Source organism: Salvelinus fontinalis, chromosome 36 (genome assembly GCF_029448725.1).
Source record: "Salvelinus fontinalis isolate EN_2023a chromosome 36, ASM2944872v1, whole genome shotgun sequence".
In the NCBI taxonomy this organism is placed as follows: Eukaryota; Metazoa; Chordata; class Actinopteri; order Salmoniformes; family Salmonidae; genus Salvelinus; species Salvelinus fontinalis.
In genome coordinates, this window is record NC_074700.1 from 11,135,940 (window position 1) to 11,151,669 (window position 15,730).

The 15,730-nt window shown below is 42.8% G+C and overlaps 1 protein-coding gene across 3 annotated transcripts in view; it reads right to left on the minus strand.

The window, feature by feature from the left end:
* Positions 1 to 6,735: 6,735 nt before the first annotated feature.
* The window catches only part of LOC129835200 (inactive ubiquitin carboxyl-terminal hydrolase 53-like), a 59,639-nt gene continuing 50,644 nt past the window's right edge, over positions 6,736 to 15,730 (minus strand). For all 3 annotated transcript variants that reach the window (XM_055900687.1, XM_055900688.1, XM_055900689.1), the window contains exons 15-17: positions 11,656 to 11,722; positions 10,658 to 11,439; positions 6,736 to 10,416 (exon numbers count right to left, since the gene is read on the minus strand). In XM_055900687.1, the coding sequence (XP_055756662.1) occupies positions 10,340 to 10,416; positions 10,658 to 11,439; positions 11,656 to 11,722 (926 nt within the window). In that variant the 3' untranslated portion in view covers positions 6,736 to 10,339. The remainder of the gene's footprint in view (positions 10,417 to 10,657; positions 11,440 to 11,655; positions 11,723 to 15,730) is intronic.

Genomic DNA, 15,730 nt, shown 5'->3' on the forward strand with positions numbered 1-15,730 from the left:
GATGAGAGCGTCACTCCAGTCCAGTGTGCTCCTCGCAATGTGCCCATTGCAATGAAAGTGGCTGTGAAGGCCCAGCTGGACAAGTATGAGGCCGATGGCCACATGACATCTGTGACTGAACCAACTGACTGGATCAGCAATATGGTCATAGTGAAAAAAACAGAGAAGCTGAGGGTCTGCATTGACCCAAAGCATCTGAACCAAGCACTGAAACGATCCCACTACATCATGCCGACACTAGAGGATGTCCTCTATAAGCTTCCCAAGGCCAGGATTTTCACATTGGTGGATGCCCGAGATGCATTCCTTCAATGCAAGCTGTACGAAGAAAGCAGCTTCATGACTACCTTCTGGACCCCCTGTGGTCGGAAACGCTGGCTCAAGCTCCCGTTTGGTGTCTCAGTGGCGCCTGAGGTATACCAACGCAAGCAGCACGAGTTACTGGCTGGGCTCAACCCATCGCCGATTATGTTCTGATCGTAGGCTGTGGTGACACAGACGAAGAAGCAGAACGCGACCACGATGTGACACTCCTGGCACTGATGGAGCGCTGCCAATGAGTTAAGCTTCGTCTTGGCTTGAAGAAGCTGCAGTTCAAGGTGAAAGACGTCCACTTCCATGGCCACATTCTCTCGGCAAAAGGCCTGAAGCCGGACCCAGACAAGGTCCGAGCGATCCTCGACATGCCAAACCCGTCTGATGCAAAAGGAGTGCAGCGTCTTATCGGTTTTGCAAACTATCTTGCAAAGTTCATGCCACACCTATCAGCAGTCTGTGAGCCTCTGCGCCGGTTGATGGACAAAGACACACCATGGCACTGGCTACCCAAACACGAGGCCGCAGTGCAGGAGATGAAATCTCTGGCTTCATCCATGCCAGTGTTGCGCTACTACGACGTCACGGAGCCTGACACAATCCAGAGCGACTCCAGCCAAAGGGGACTTGGATGCTGCCTTATGCAGGAAGGCCAGCCCGTTGTGTTTGCTTCGAGAGCGCTCACCCCCACCGAACAAATCTATGCACAAATTGAGAAAGAGTGCCTCAGCATCGTCTTCTCCTGCCAGCGATTCCATCACTACTTATATGGTCGAGAGCTGGTCACCGCTGACACTGACCACAAACCACTCATTGCCATATTCAGTACACCTCTTCTCAACGCGCCCAAGAGGCTTCAAAGCATGCTCCTGACTCTGCAAAACTACAGGTCTGAAGGTAATTTACAAGCCAGGACCAGAGATGTACATCAGCGACACACTGAGCAGGGCAACAGCACAATCTACAGGCAGAGGCACTGTCTATCAGCGGCAGGCCATCTGTTCGCTACAGCAGGAACAACAAGATGTTCAACAGATCAATCAGGCAGACTACTTAAACGTCACAGATCACCGCCTAGCCCAGATCTGGCCACACAATGACAAGGACGAACACCTACAGTCACTGAAGTCCATGGCTATCGCAGGTTGGCCATACCTGAAAGAGGAGACACCTTTCACAGTGAGAGAATACTGGACCTTTCGAGATGAGATCAGAAAAATGGTGTCTTGTTCAGACGTCAGAAGGTCATTATTCCCAAATCACTACGTCCAGAGATGCTTACCGGCATACACTCCAGTCACGTTGGAGGTGACGCATGCTACCGCCAGGCTCGTGCAACATTATACTGGCCAAACATGCAAGCAGAAATTAAAGACTTTTTCAGCAACTGTACCACATGCAACGAGTACGCTCATGAACAGCAAAAGGAAACCATGATGTCACACGAACTGCCCACAAGGGCCTGGCAAATCGTCAGCATGGACTCATTCAGCCACAGACAAAAGGACTATCTTCTCATCGTTGATCACTACTCTGACTTTTGGGAAATTGAACTGCTCCCTGACTTATCTGCAGAGACGGTCATAAAGAGCTGCAAGGCGCAGTTTGCAAGGCAAGGTTAGCCTGACAAGGTAATCACGGACAATGGCCCACAATTCACTGCACAGTTCAAGCGTTTCGCCTCAGAATGGGAGTTTGACCACGTGACCTCCTCTCCAAGACACCCAAAAGCAAATGGCAAGGCAGAGTCAGCTGTCAAGATTGCAAAAAACCTGTTAAGCAGGGCCTTGCGCGACAGCAACGACCCATGGAAAGCGATCTTACAGTTGAGGACCACACCCACCGAAAACATGGACAGCAGCGCAGCACAACGCTTTCTGTCCAGACGTCTGAAGACTACCATCCCCGTAGCTAACAAGCTACTTGAGCCCTGCGTCATGGTTGGCGTCAAGGACAAACTGCGTCACAGAAAGCAGCTCGCTAAGTGCTTCTACGACCGGACTGCTCGAGTCCTGCCAGAGCTGGAGGTGGGTAAAACGATAAGGATGAAACCGCTGCCGGGAGACTACACAGGACTTTGGAGGCTGGGCACATGCCTACAGAGAGTTGCACAACGTTCTTACCTGGTGGATGTTGGTGGCTCCCTCTATCGTCGCAATCGGGTAGGCTGCGCGTAGCAGAGCAGACAAACCAGAACACGCCATACACTCACCTAGATGAGCTGGATCACAGTCCAGGCCTAAGGGTAAGGGGCGCAGAATTGAGACATGAGCCAACTGAAGGTGAGGCTTCTACCCCACCAAGCTCTCCAGCTCGTGGCCCTAATCCTACCCCTGTCAGAGCCAATACTTACTCACGGGTGGGTCGGCTGTGCAAGCCACCGGACAGGCTTACGCTGTAAGCAAGAGACTGTTAACTTGTCCTCTGTTAATTAAAAAATAAATAAAAAGAAAGATGACAACTGAAGTAAAAAGAAAATGTCATGCTTTTTCAATTCTTATGACTTGACTGTTAAGAACTTAATGTCATGCCGTTACGTTTGCACTTTCTATTGAAAAGGATGATGTTACGGAGTCTAGTTGATAGGTATTCGACTAGCCGGACTGTTCCCCGGACTCCACGTGTCGGGATTTGTACAATGCTTAACAAGGCTATTGAACTTGACATTGGTGTCGGTCTTTATTCCTTTATCTAACATATCATACTGAAACAACCTTGGCTACGTCCCAGTTCTCTCTCCTCCCTCCCCAAGTGCGCACTAGTTCATTTCTCTTTTCTGAATTGAAAGGAAATTACTAGTATAATACATTTTGGGGAACTCCCACAAGCCCATGCATAACCTAATCCAATGCTTTTAGATGTGTGGACTAATGAAGGAGTGCACACTTCAGAGCCTTATACTACGAATGTAGCTTGAGGAGTTAGCGAGGTAACTTTGATAAACTCTGGGTAATTCACAACACCCATACTACCGCAAATTGGAGCTCGGAACAGTCCAAATCAAAGTATGCGAGACAGAGCATGGAGGGCCGGTCTCATGCACAATTTAACTGAAATATTTCCAGGATTGTTGACGTAATATGACCCAACCACATAAACAACAACATTTCTAGAAAACAACGGCGACTTGTTTTGAGCTAAAGCGAGAGCTCCGACTTTGGAATGAAAAGTTGGCCACGCACATCTCATATGTTGCCTGACTACAATATTTTATCATGATATGTTAATAAATAGATACAGTGTTCATTTTGGCATGTTTAAGTGCCTATAATATCTATTGTAGTGTGCATAAACCACAAGCTAACTGACAAAAAATTGATAGCTAGCTAGCTAACCACAAATCATTTATAGCTGACGTTTGCCATCCAATTTTCATAACATTAGTTTTAGGTTGTAAAACTAGCTGGCGAGCTGGATTATTATGATTCACATATTGCTAGCTGATAATGATGACGTTACAAGCTTGCATTTGCTTTATGTAGCCTAGTTATCTTGTTTCATCTGTATTAGTCAAAGGAAATGCAGTAGCAGAGGAGTGCAGCGCTTCTCAAATGTGCAGTACCTGTCAAATGTTTGGACACACCTACTCATTCAAGGGTTTTTCTTAATTTTTTACTATTTTCTACATTGTAGAATAATAGTGAAGACATGAACAACAACAAAAAATACACATGGAATTATGTAGTAACCCAAAAAGTGTTAAACAAATCTAAATATATTTCATATTTGAGATTCTTTAAAGTAGCCACTCTTTGCCTTGATGACAGCTTTGCATACTCTTGGCATTCTCTCTACTAGCTTCATGAGGTAGTCACCTGCAATGCATTTTAATTAACAGGTGTGCCTTCATTTGTGGAATTTCTTTCCTTCTTAATGCGTTTCAGCCAATCAGTTGTGTTGTGACAAGGTAGGGGTGGTATACAGAAGATAGCCCTATTTGGTAAAAGACCAAGTCTATATTATGGCAAAAAAAGTATTTAGTCAGCCACCAATTGTGCAAGTTCTCCCACTTTAAAAAGATGAGAGAGGCCTGTAATTTTCATCATAGGTACACTTCAACTATGACAGACAAAATGAGAAGAAAAAAAATCCAGATAATCACATTGTAGGATTTTTTATGAATTTATTTGCAAATTATGGTGGGAAATAAGTATTTGGTCAATAACAAAAGTTTATCTCAATACTTTGTTATATACCCTTTGTTGGCAATGACAGAGGTCAAACATTTTCTGTCTTCACAAGGTTTTCACACACTGTTGCTAGTATTTTGGCCCATTCCTCCATGCAGATCTCCTCTAGAGCAGTGATGTTTTGGGGCTGTTGCTGGGCAACACGGACTTTCAACTCCCTCCAAAGATTTTCTATGGGGTTGAGATCTGGAGACTGGCTAGGCCACTCCAGGACCTTGAAATGCTTCTTACGAAGCCACTCCTTCGTTGCCCGGGCGGGGTGTTTGGGATCATTGTCATGCTGAAAGACCCAGCCACGTTTCATCTTCAATGCCCTTGCTGATGGAAGGAGGTTTTCACTCAAATTCTCACGATACACTGCCCCATTCATTCTGTCCTTTACACAGATCAGTCGTCCTGGTCCCTTTGCAGAAAAACAGCCCCAAAGCATGATGTTTCCACCCCCATGCTTCACAGTAGGTATGGTGTTCTTTGGATGCAACACAGCATTCTTTGTCCTCCAAACACAACGAATTGAGTTTTTACCAAAAAGTTATATTTTGGTTTCATCTGACCATATGACATTCTCCCAATCTTCTTCTGGATCATCCAAATGCTCTCTAACAAACTTCCGACGGGCCTGGACATGTACTGGCTTAAGCAGGGGGACACGTCTCGCACTGCAGGATTTGAGTCCCTGGCGGCGTAGTGTGTTACTGATGGTAGGCTTTGTTACTTTGGTCCTAGCTCTCTGCAGGTCATTCACTAGGTCCCCCCGTGTGGTTCTGGGATTTTTGCTCACCGTTCTTGTGATCATTTTGACCCCACGGGGTGAGATCTTGAGTGGAGCCCCAGATCGAGGGAGATTATCAGTGGTCTTGTATGTCTTCCATTTCCTGATACTTGCTCCCACAGTTGATTTCTTCAAACCACGCTGCTTACCTATTGCAGATTCAGTCTTCCCAGCCTGGTGCAGGTCTACAATTTTGTTTCTGGTGTCCTTTGACAGCTCTTTGGTCTTGGCCATAGTGGAGTTTGGAGTGTGACTGTTTGAGGTTGTGGACAGGTGTCTTTTATACTGATAACAAGTTCAAACAGGTGCCATTAATACAGGTAACGAGTGGAGGACAGAGGAGCCTCTTAAAGAATAAGTTACAGGTCTGTGAAAGCCAGAAATCTTGCTTGTTTGTAGGTTACCAAATACTTATTTGCCACCATAATTTGCTAATAAATTCATAAAAAATCCTACAATGTGATTTTCTGGATTTTTTTCCCTCATTTTGCCTGTCATAGTTGAAGTGTACCTATGATGAAAATTACAGGCCTCATCTTTTTAAGTGGGAGAACTTGCACAATTGGTGGCTGACTAAATACTTTTTTGCCCCACTGTAAAAGTAATATTTCCTTTTTTTTATACATTTGCAAAAATTTATAAAAAACATGTGTGTACATTGAAGGGGATGGGGAACTATTTAATACATTTTATAACAAGGCTGTAATGTAACAAAATGTGGAAAAAGTCAAGGGGTCTGAATACACTATGTCCTCTCTGGACTTCCGTAATAGCCTGCTGAATTTGCAAGATAACTTTTCTTTCATTTTGATTTCAGCACAAATTAAAATGTGCCACTGACTTGCCCATTGATTGATGCTTCATTATCTCAATGAAGAGTTCGGCTTTCGACTAGCCACGTGCGACATGCATGCGCATTTACAAGCCTGCTGGAGTTAGCGGAAGGCAGACGAGCAATATCCACCTTCGTAGAACAGATGAAGCCTGAGCTGGAATGGGAAGCTAACTGAAGCTGGCTAGCTTTAGAAAACCCTGAATAGATCTAACTTTCTTCGTAGTATACCCCTCTGGAGAAAGGAGACATTATTGGTACACACCCTTTGTGTACATGTTGTCAACATCCGGTGGCGTACCATAATCTCCTCCATGCAGTAGATGGCAGCAGAGCTTCAGGTTTCCAAGCCTCCATGGCTAAACCTTTTGTGCTCCATATATCACAACTCAGCTTCCCGTTTACTCTTACAATACAATGTATAACTTCATATAGGGTGTTCAATTGCATTTACCCTAATCTCTCATGGACAGACATATCCATAAAATATAGTACTTTACATAAGATTTTGTTTTGCAGAGATTACATTTACCCCAAGTAGGCTTTTTATTTACATTAATGATGTCATGAGAATAACTTAAAATAGTGAGAATTTCATGGTTTAAAATAAAATGTGTAGACAATGCTATGGTTAAATAAAATGGTTTATTAAACAATTTTTAATCAATAAAAATTAAATCAAATGTTATAAAAGCAGTTTTGTACAAATAATGGCTCCTATTTCAACTCCTCTCGACATAGAAAAATAGAAAAGGCACTGTGCAGTGAAGTCTGCCGAGCAATATATAAAACATATTTGACAAAAGAAATAATAATAAACATAACTTTTTACAGCATCACTAGCCAATGTGATCATCTCTGGGGGTGAAGCTAGAACAATACCTGTGGAAAAGCAGGCCTTTTCTACCTCATAAAGACACTCTTAAAATCCATTACTCAATCCATTCTTGAGGTTTAGGCTTAAGAGTTAAACCAACAGACATCAGTCAAATTCATATGTCAAATACTTACCATTTTGAGATGGGCTTGATTTAGCTTGGAGTTTGGACTTTTGGAACAAATTCTATTGGTTCCATTGTATGGGGAAAACAAAATGAAACACACCTAAAGTATTTGACACGTGTATTTGACCCAGGAGTAGAAGACAAATATATAGAAACATGGTTTGACCTAACATACCTTTAACATACTACCCAGTATGGACAGGAGCAACATTAAAAAGAGCAGACAAAGAAGCTTATATCTGGAAAGGAGTGTGAGACACAATGTACTGCGATCCGAACTAGGGATAGAAAACGTATAACACACAGCAGCGAATTTTTACGAAAATTAGTGATTCTTATTGGACAAGTCTGGTTAGTCCCTCCCCACTTCGGCCATTTGCTTCCTAGTGAATACACAGTTAAAAAGGCAGATAACATACTGTGCTAATGCCAATGAATTGAGACGCTTCTCTCCTAACAATCACTACTCGCATTCAACCTCGGACCAGAACAGATTCACCCAACACCCCGTGCCTCTGTGGCCACATGAGGGGACCCTTGGGATCCATTTTGAAGTAGTGCTACGAACCAGGACTATTGGACTTTATTGGGGTTAAACCCCCCCCCCCCCCGAAAAGTTAACATTTACACTTAATTTACACTAGCTCTAATGCAAGAGTAGAAATGGTTTTTGATGGCGTCATTAATTAATCAAACAGACCTGAGCCACACATCAGGCTGTCACGTCCAGCACGGAATAATGCAACCAACAACAACAGTTTAAACAATCTATGGTAGCCTAACAGCATCACTATCAGCAATAGCCTAGCGATAAGTGACACATCAAAAGGTGTCAGTAGGCCGCCAATCATAACCAAAAACACAACCATTAAAATGTACAACTATTACTTCCCATTGCAAACATTTTATCACGTTAAGCACACAAAGTAACCAGTGATCTAAAGTTTAAATGCAACAATGTTTCACACGCATATTTTCAAAGTGATAGCAAACAACACGCGAGCTGCAAAAAAAAGTGACACTCAACAAACTATGAAAATGTGAAACTTAACTTCTTGTTAAAAAAAAAATTTCTTGAAGGGTGATGTTAACTCAGAAAAAACATCCTCCTCGATAACTTGTGGCTGCAGCCACTGCACACGGCAACAAAAGCTGGCTAGACCGTGGGAAAACCAGGCTACTGCTCATACGATCAGGAGTGAAGTGTCCTAGGCCTTTGAGAAAGCAGAAGTTTAAAACAATACTGTAAAAACGGTCCTACCCAGTCAAAATGTGATTAGTTGATTTCCCTGTCATTGTTGAATGGCAGATGTCTAGTTTCTGAGGGCCTAACCATGGCTGGGTTAGCTAGCAAAATATTTCTCCTCAGAGACCAAAGAAAAATCCAGATTTAGTATTTATTTTCTCTTCATTGTTAAACGTTCGCTTTCCAGCACAAACTGAAGAGATGAAATCAGAATATCATTTAAATTATAGAAAATATAATTTATATTAATTTCTAAAATAATACTTCATTTTATAAATCTTCCCCATCTGGCGCTTACGAAAACAATGGACGAGTGTACACTAGGGCTGTGACGGTCATGGAATTTTCAATGACGGCAATTGGCCAGCCAAATAAGTCTCTGTAATAACATTAGAACAGCCCAAAAAATCATATATATTTTTTAGATGCACATTTTCTCTGCTCCTGACTGCATGTGCTGCCATATAAATAGAATGTATAGAACAGGTGTCCCCATTCAAGTCAATTATTGCATAATCGGTGGACTGGGGGCGAGTGTACGCATAGCAGAGAAGGAAGAGGAAGTGAGAAATCCCACTTTCACATTTGTTTTAAATGGAAGTCAAGGAACTAAGTAGACCAGACCCAGGTGCTATTGCATTGATGTCTATGGGAGAGCCACCCCCTTAAGTAGACAGGAACTGATAAAAAAAGAACCTATGATAAATGGCCTGAATGAACCACCTTCATTCATCCACAATCTTTGCCCATAGGAGCAAAGTAGGAAGTAAAAATATATGTATTATATATCTTCAACCTAGAGTACCTATCAATATGTGTTGTGATTTGTGGATTCAACTCAACTTGACATTATAAAAAATACATTTCATTGCAGGAGTCACATTTGAATGAACAATCTACATAACCATTGAAAATATTGCATCACAATACCAGGCAGCCATTGAGTGTACCCATGAGCTTACCAGTCAAATTGCCAGGATTAGAGGTTCCAAGCCTGGTCTATTCATTCTATTTCTATGTGTGCTGCGTTGCATAGGCACCACCTTACTTGTTTCAGCAAGGAGCAACCAAGTTTCATCACGTTGTTAAGAGTCCATATTACCATAGAAAGGGACTCAACTGCACCAATGCCCAGCCGTCCCATCTTCTGTTCGTTTGCAAATGTATATATTTATTTGTTACAGTTATGAAGTTTATTTTATTATCATGACAGTCTTAATCCATAACCGTTGGTCACATAGTTAAACGGTAATTGTGCCAGCCCTAGTGTCCACAAACTGAAAAATCGTATTCCATGAATGAATCCACACTGAAGCCAAAAACTAAAAACCTGCTCAAGGCTTATTTACCTCACCCTGTGCATTGTTACATAGGCAGAAGTAGCACAGTAACCGTATAACACTTAAATTAGCATAATTCCAGAAAGAAATACAAGCATTCCAATGATTATCTGCGAAAATTGTAAATGGGTTAGAGACGGGTTATTGTCATTGTTACGGGTATTTTATTTGATAATCTCTTCAGGGGAAAAAGTGGCTTCGTGGGAGACATTCTGTGATTCAACTCAGTGGATGACCTTGGAAGTAAGTTCGAGGAGGTCCCTGCGTTGACCAATAACCATCCTAGGTTTAGATCCTCTTTCGGTAGTTTTTGGGGCTTTCAACTGTGCAAATCCACAATTACTGCAGCTGCCATCTAGTGGCCACAATCACAATGGTACTACGATTGCTCTGCAGAAAGACTGTTCTGCAGGGGTGGCGCAAGACTCCTGTGACTACTGCTGAACTGAAAAGTACTCTTCAGACTATTTGTTACTGCCTTTGGGAGTTACCAATCTCTTTGGCATTCCAGATTCATGTTTGACTTCTAATATGAGATCTGTACAAATAAGCATCACCGTAAGAAGGTCTAAAAACTTGTAGGAGGAGATGATTGATTTAACTGTGGCTTTCGTACCAGGCCCTTCAACAGGAGTTTCTATCATAGAAACCCATGTTCATCAAGTCCTTTGGGTGTTACAGGATTCCATTTTGCAGTATGTTTACTGGTGGAGTAACCTGCAAAAGACCAGAGACATAGATTAGAACACACAAAGAAAACACTATCCACCACTGTAATAGACTTTAATGAAAGTTCTGGTCCTTTTGTAACATTTATTGATGACAAACAAATCTATAGCAGGAACATGCTTTTACTTTGGCCATTCACAAATGGTGAAGTGGGTATGACCACAAACAATTAGGGCTCCAAGTGTTTCCCACGTCCTGTGGCAAATTATCTACAGACAATTCCATTTACCTAATTCAGGCCGGCTCTTGGGGGGCTCTGCAGGTTGGGCCTCAGGGATGGGGAGCCACCCATCTCCCAGGTCGCTCTCACCAGATGACGCATGTTGTTCCCCACCTTTAGTGTCCGTGTATAGGGTGGACCTCTGGTGGTACTTGACCCGGTATGTGTCCGTCATACAGTTGTCCACAGAGAAGTATGTGGTGGGAAGGACCATGGGGAGAATCATCCCATGTGCGATTGGGGAGTCTAGGTCATCCATGTCGTCCCCTGGCCGTGGGCTGGGGAACCTCTCCTCTCCACTCTCACTGGCCGACAGATCGTTCCGTTCCTGGTCCGACGAGCCTGACTTGGAGCTTGCATCAGACGAGAGCTTGTGCTCGGGGGGCGTCTCGATCCACCTGTGGAGGGTGGTGTGGGAGAGGGACGGGATCGGACCATTTTTGCTCTCGTTCCGGGGGCTCGTCCGGGAGGGCTCTTGGAGCTGGTGAGCGCGGAAGCCTGACTGGTCTGTCGATCGGTGGGCGTAAGTCTTTGGGGGGAGAGGCGGGGCTAGGTTATGGTAATGAGGTTGGGGGGAGGGTTCTCTGGGGACCAGTGGCCTGGTCTCTTCCTGTTCGGAGAAGGGCCCGGTGAGGTTGTCGGAGCTGTTCCACTCAGAGCTGCTGGTCTTGGCCAGGTATGGGGGAAAGGGGCTGACCGGGCTGGGGCTGCCATCGACGTTATCCTCCTGCTCATCATCCATACCGTCCCTCCTCTCCAGAATTCCTGGCGTATATCGGAAAGCTCGTCTTCTGTTGCAGGGAGAGAAAAAAAATAGACATCAATGAAACAGTCTATCCAGAATAAGATTGCATACTTTATCACTAGCATCGGTACTGGTACTTCAAAATGGGTGAATAGCAGAGACCAATCTTTGGAATCTTTACTCTATATCCAGTTTACAGATCAAATATTCAAAGAAACAACCCTTTCACTCAACTGTAAGTAGTACAATAACCATGATTTACCTTTGTAATCTTGGACTCAATTTGAGATGTGCATCTTGCAGGTCTGGAGACTTTGTTGGGTGTTCACCTGGAAGATAAGAATAAGTTCATTTGATTTTGTAGATTGCTACTACTTTTCTACAGCTACACAAACAAGACTGCCCTATTCCGAATCAAGTACTCAAAATGACTTTTTAAAATACATTTTCAACCCTTAACCTCACTGACACACAACCCCAAAAAATTCTGTGACTGCTCTGATTCCATGTTTGAACAGACTCACAGTATTTTCCTGCCTGTCTCTAGCACAGACATGTTATCTAACTTGGTTGTGGGCCTAGCCCGGTGCTGGGGGAGGAGGCATCAAAGTAGAGAGGCAGTCTGGTAGAGTGTCTTCGGGCCCCATGTACCACTGTCTGATCCGGCATGAGCGAGGCCAAGGCCCCCTCAGAGAAAGCTAAAGTCCAAAGCCCAGGCCAATCTGCTAGCCTTTAGGCTAATGATGCTAATTCTTGCTAATGCAAAGTGAGGACTTCAACCCAGTGGGGAGAGGGGGATAGGGGGAAAGGGTCGTACCCTGAACCGAGGGGGGTGGGGGTGTGACAGGCAGAGGGTGCCCAGCATCTGGACTTTCTGCACCTTGCAGATTTAGGCACCAGTGGCAGAGCCTGACCCAGTGAGCTATGTCAACAAAGCAAGTGACAAGCAGATTAAATAGGGAGCCATCAGTGGTAGTGGGACAGTTGCAGAGAAGGGCATGACCACGATTAAAAGAAACTAGGGCAAGAAAGTCAGGCCATGTCATGTTTACCTTTCATGTCATTGCAAAGAGACGTGTGTCAATATAACCTCTAAGGCCCTTGGGCTCTCACAGGAAGTGTGGCTAAAAGTTTATGGTTGAAAAATGTGCATCATTTTATACGGTTTAGGCCGTCTGTGATGTGTAAGCATACTCGGCTTTCACCCTCTCACCTTTTCCTTTTTTTTGTGCTCTCCGCAGGAGCATTGCTGGCTAAAACCCTTCAGCTGGCATGCATTTATTACGCTGGGATCTGACTTTTTTTCTCTCCCTCTCAACGCTGCGTGCTTTTATATCGCTAAATCCGTGTGGCGATTCTCAATTTGATGCTATTCATTTTCAATTTTGGCACGCAACCATAACAATATCAATACGAAAACAAAGTGGGTTGCAGTTTACAGCCCTCCACTACATTGCTTCTAACCGTAGCAAATCCTCTCTTCTTTACAGTCGTGTCGTGTCGGCTGTTGCCGAGAGAACCAGAGGGACTGGGGAGCATTGCTGTTGTGTAACAAAGAGCAAGGCAGCTGCGGCTCTCCGGTTAGAGAAATGCCTCTAACCAGATCCCAAAATGGTTCAGACACCGGCAATCCGATTACCATCAAATCGATGGTTGAATAATCTCTTAAATGGTTAACGGCAGAGTTGGGGTCACTCTGATAGTTTTACAACTATAAGCATTAGAGACCAACAACTTAATTGATGTATACCTCTGTAATACGGTGCATTAACAAAGTCATGTGTTATTGTTCCATCTCTTCGCACTTAGGGGCACAACAAGTTCAACAGTATAGTTCAGAAACTGTGTGGCTAACAGTGGCGTTCAGTTGCTAATGCTGCCATAAGAAACAACATGGATAAGCTTGTGTCCCTATGAATCAAAACCGATAATACGGTTTCTGCAGTAAGAAAAATACATATTTCCGCACAACGAGAAAGCATATTTTGAATATGCTTCTTTGGTTCAACACTGTAAAAAATAATTGTGTTTTACTGGATGAATCCAAAAGAGCACACACTTTGAAACCCAGTTATGCCAGGTGTACACTACTTTCAAAATCCTAACATCGCTGAGCCGCTCACATTTAACGACCGTCTTTCCTGTAGTTTTTTTGCTGTCTTGCCAACGTAGTGGTGCGCACACTAAACGATCTGGTAGAAATGGGTGTCACACACTCCGAGATTCTTCACGTGGTCGTGAGGATTCTCCATACCATGCTCTCTTGCGAAAACAATGTGATGTTATTAGATTGTTAACGTAGCTAGAACGAGTTGTGGCCCTAGTGAACAATAACAAGAATAACATCTTCCTGAATCATTATAATTAGATTTTTTCAGAGTGAATACAATTGCACTAAAATTGTTTATTTTTTGTATTATTTTACTGATATTTTTTGTATGTTTGAGTATTTTCTTGTTAATACCTGTGTTTTCTTTTATTAGACATGTTTGATGTAGCAATGTAAGTTGATTTTTGTATTATGAATAATAATTGTAATTCTATTCATGTTTTTAATTAAAAAACGAGCTGTGGCTCAAAAGCAGCCTCATAAATGTTTTCAGTCAGACATTCACGCTTGCCATACAGAGTTTAAATATCTAGCCAACATTTTGAACTGAATAACATTGCTTGTGAACGCATACTAGTAGTAGTCGTCGCTCCTGCTCGAGAGTGGGCAACGACATTGTCTCCGATCTCAAACACCTGTTTGGGACAGCCAAATCGGGGCCAAAATCATGTAGTGTACACCCAGCTTTACTGTCTTTGATAGAATATGGCCTCTGGTGTTTGTGTACATAATATTTAGTGTTCCAGTGGTGATTTTAATACGAAGATACTGTTTCTGTGGACAAAAATCACTGATGCCACTGATCCCATTTCAGTGAATGGGACTATCCTGAGCAGTCAAAAGGACACCTGTCAATCAAATCAACATCTTACTAATCACATTGTTTCAAAACTCTATGATCATAGCTCAGCATCTATATAGGAGCTTCAGGTTACTTACCAAATATCTCACGTGGTGTCACAAACTCCAACCTCTCCCAGTTATGAAAAATTATAAAAGCTGAATTTAAGAGCTTTTTGAACGTGTTAAAGAGCTGTGTTGAAGCAACTAAATGAAACAACTTCAGACATTTCAATTTCAAGATTGCCGAGTCAAGATTTGTAGAGCTCAGGGTTTTCTGCTGATCTGCAGTCCTTCAAATTCCTTGACATCAATCATACTTGCATTCACACTACCTATTCAGTTTTCGTGCGAATCAATTATGGGGAGGAGAAAAAGAGAACCATGGCAAAAAAATGTAGAGCCTTTTGACAAGTTTAAATTCGATCTGATGGTACATCTGAGTAATCAGAGGACCCAAAAGCTGTCGAGAGTATTGATTGACATCTAAAGATAGTTCCTTTTCCAGCTTGAAACTGGATAAGACACTGATCAGAGGGATGTAACTCAAGCTGGTGTGGATGGCAGGGATCCAAAGATATCAGATCTCACAAGCGAATGAACTTTCACGTTGCACAAATTCACACTTTTATAAATTAATCTATCAGTTCTCTGGGGTGTCAACTCCACATTTACTTAGGCAGACAGTTTTTTAAAATGCTGACAATGTAACCAATTATTCTTTTCAAAGTCATTACGAATTTCATAAATACAATAGTTAGTAACCCCAATGCCTGTTCATTTTGTTGAATATTGAAAATATTGAAACATTTTTTTATTAAATCGTCTCATCACTCAACATAATCCACCCACTTGGTAAGGCTTATGGGAGTGCTGATAGGACCCCAGTCTGAGAACATCAAGCCGAAAGGTGCAATATAAATTTGGACTCTATCCCAGGGCATTAACACGAAGTTTAACACATCAGTCACAGGCTTGTTAAGTGGTGTCAATGGGCTTTCTAAGCCTGGGAGCGTGGGAGCATTACAACCCAGCTCCCAACTCGCTGAGTCATAGGTTTCGTCCCAAATGCCACCCTATTCCCTAAATATTCCACTACTTTTGAACGGGGCCCATAGAGCTCTGGTCAAAAGAAGTGCACTGTATAGGGAACAGGGTGTCATTTTGGATGCACATTAGACCAAAGTACAGTAACATAACACAGGACTGAGAAAGAAATCCTTCTCGGAATCTGCTTTATGTCAATAATTTCCATGAATTTAATATAGGTTTATCTATTTACTATCTTCATTAAAATGTGAGAGATTTGGTAGCTTACATGACTGGATAATTGTTTGAAATTAATATGCAGAAGAGTCCTATTAAGCTTTTGAGAACATGGAAATGC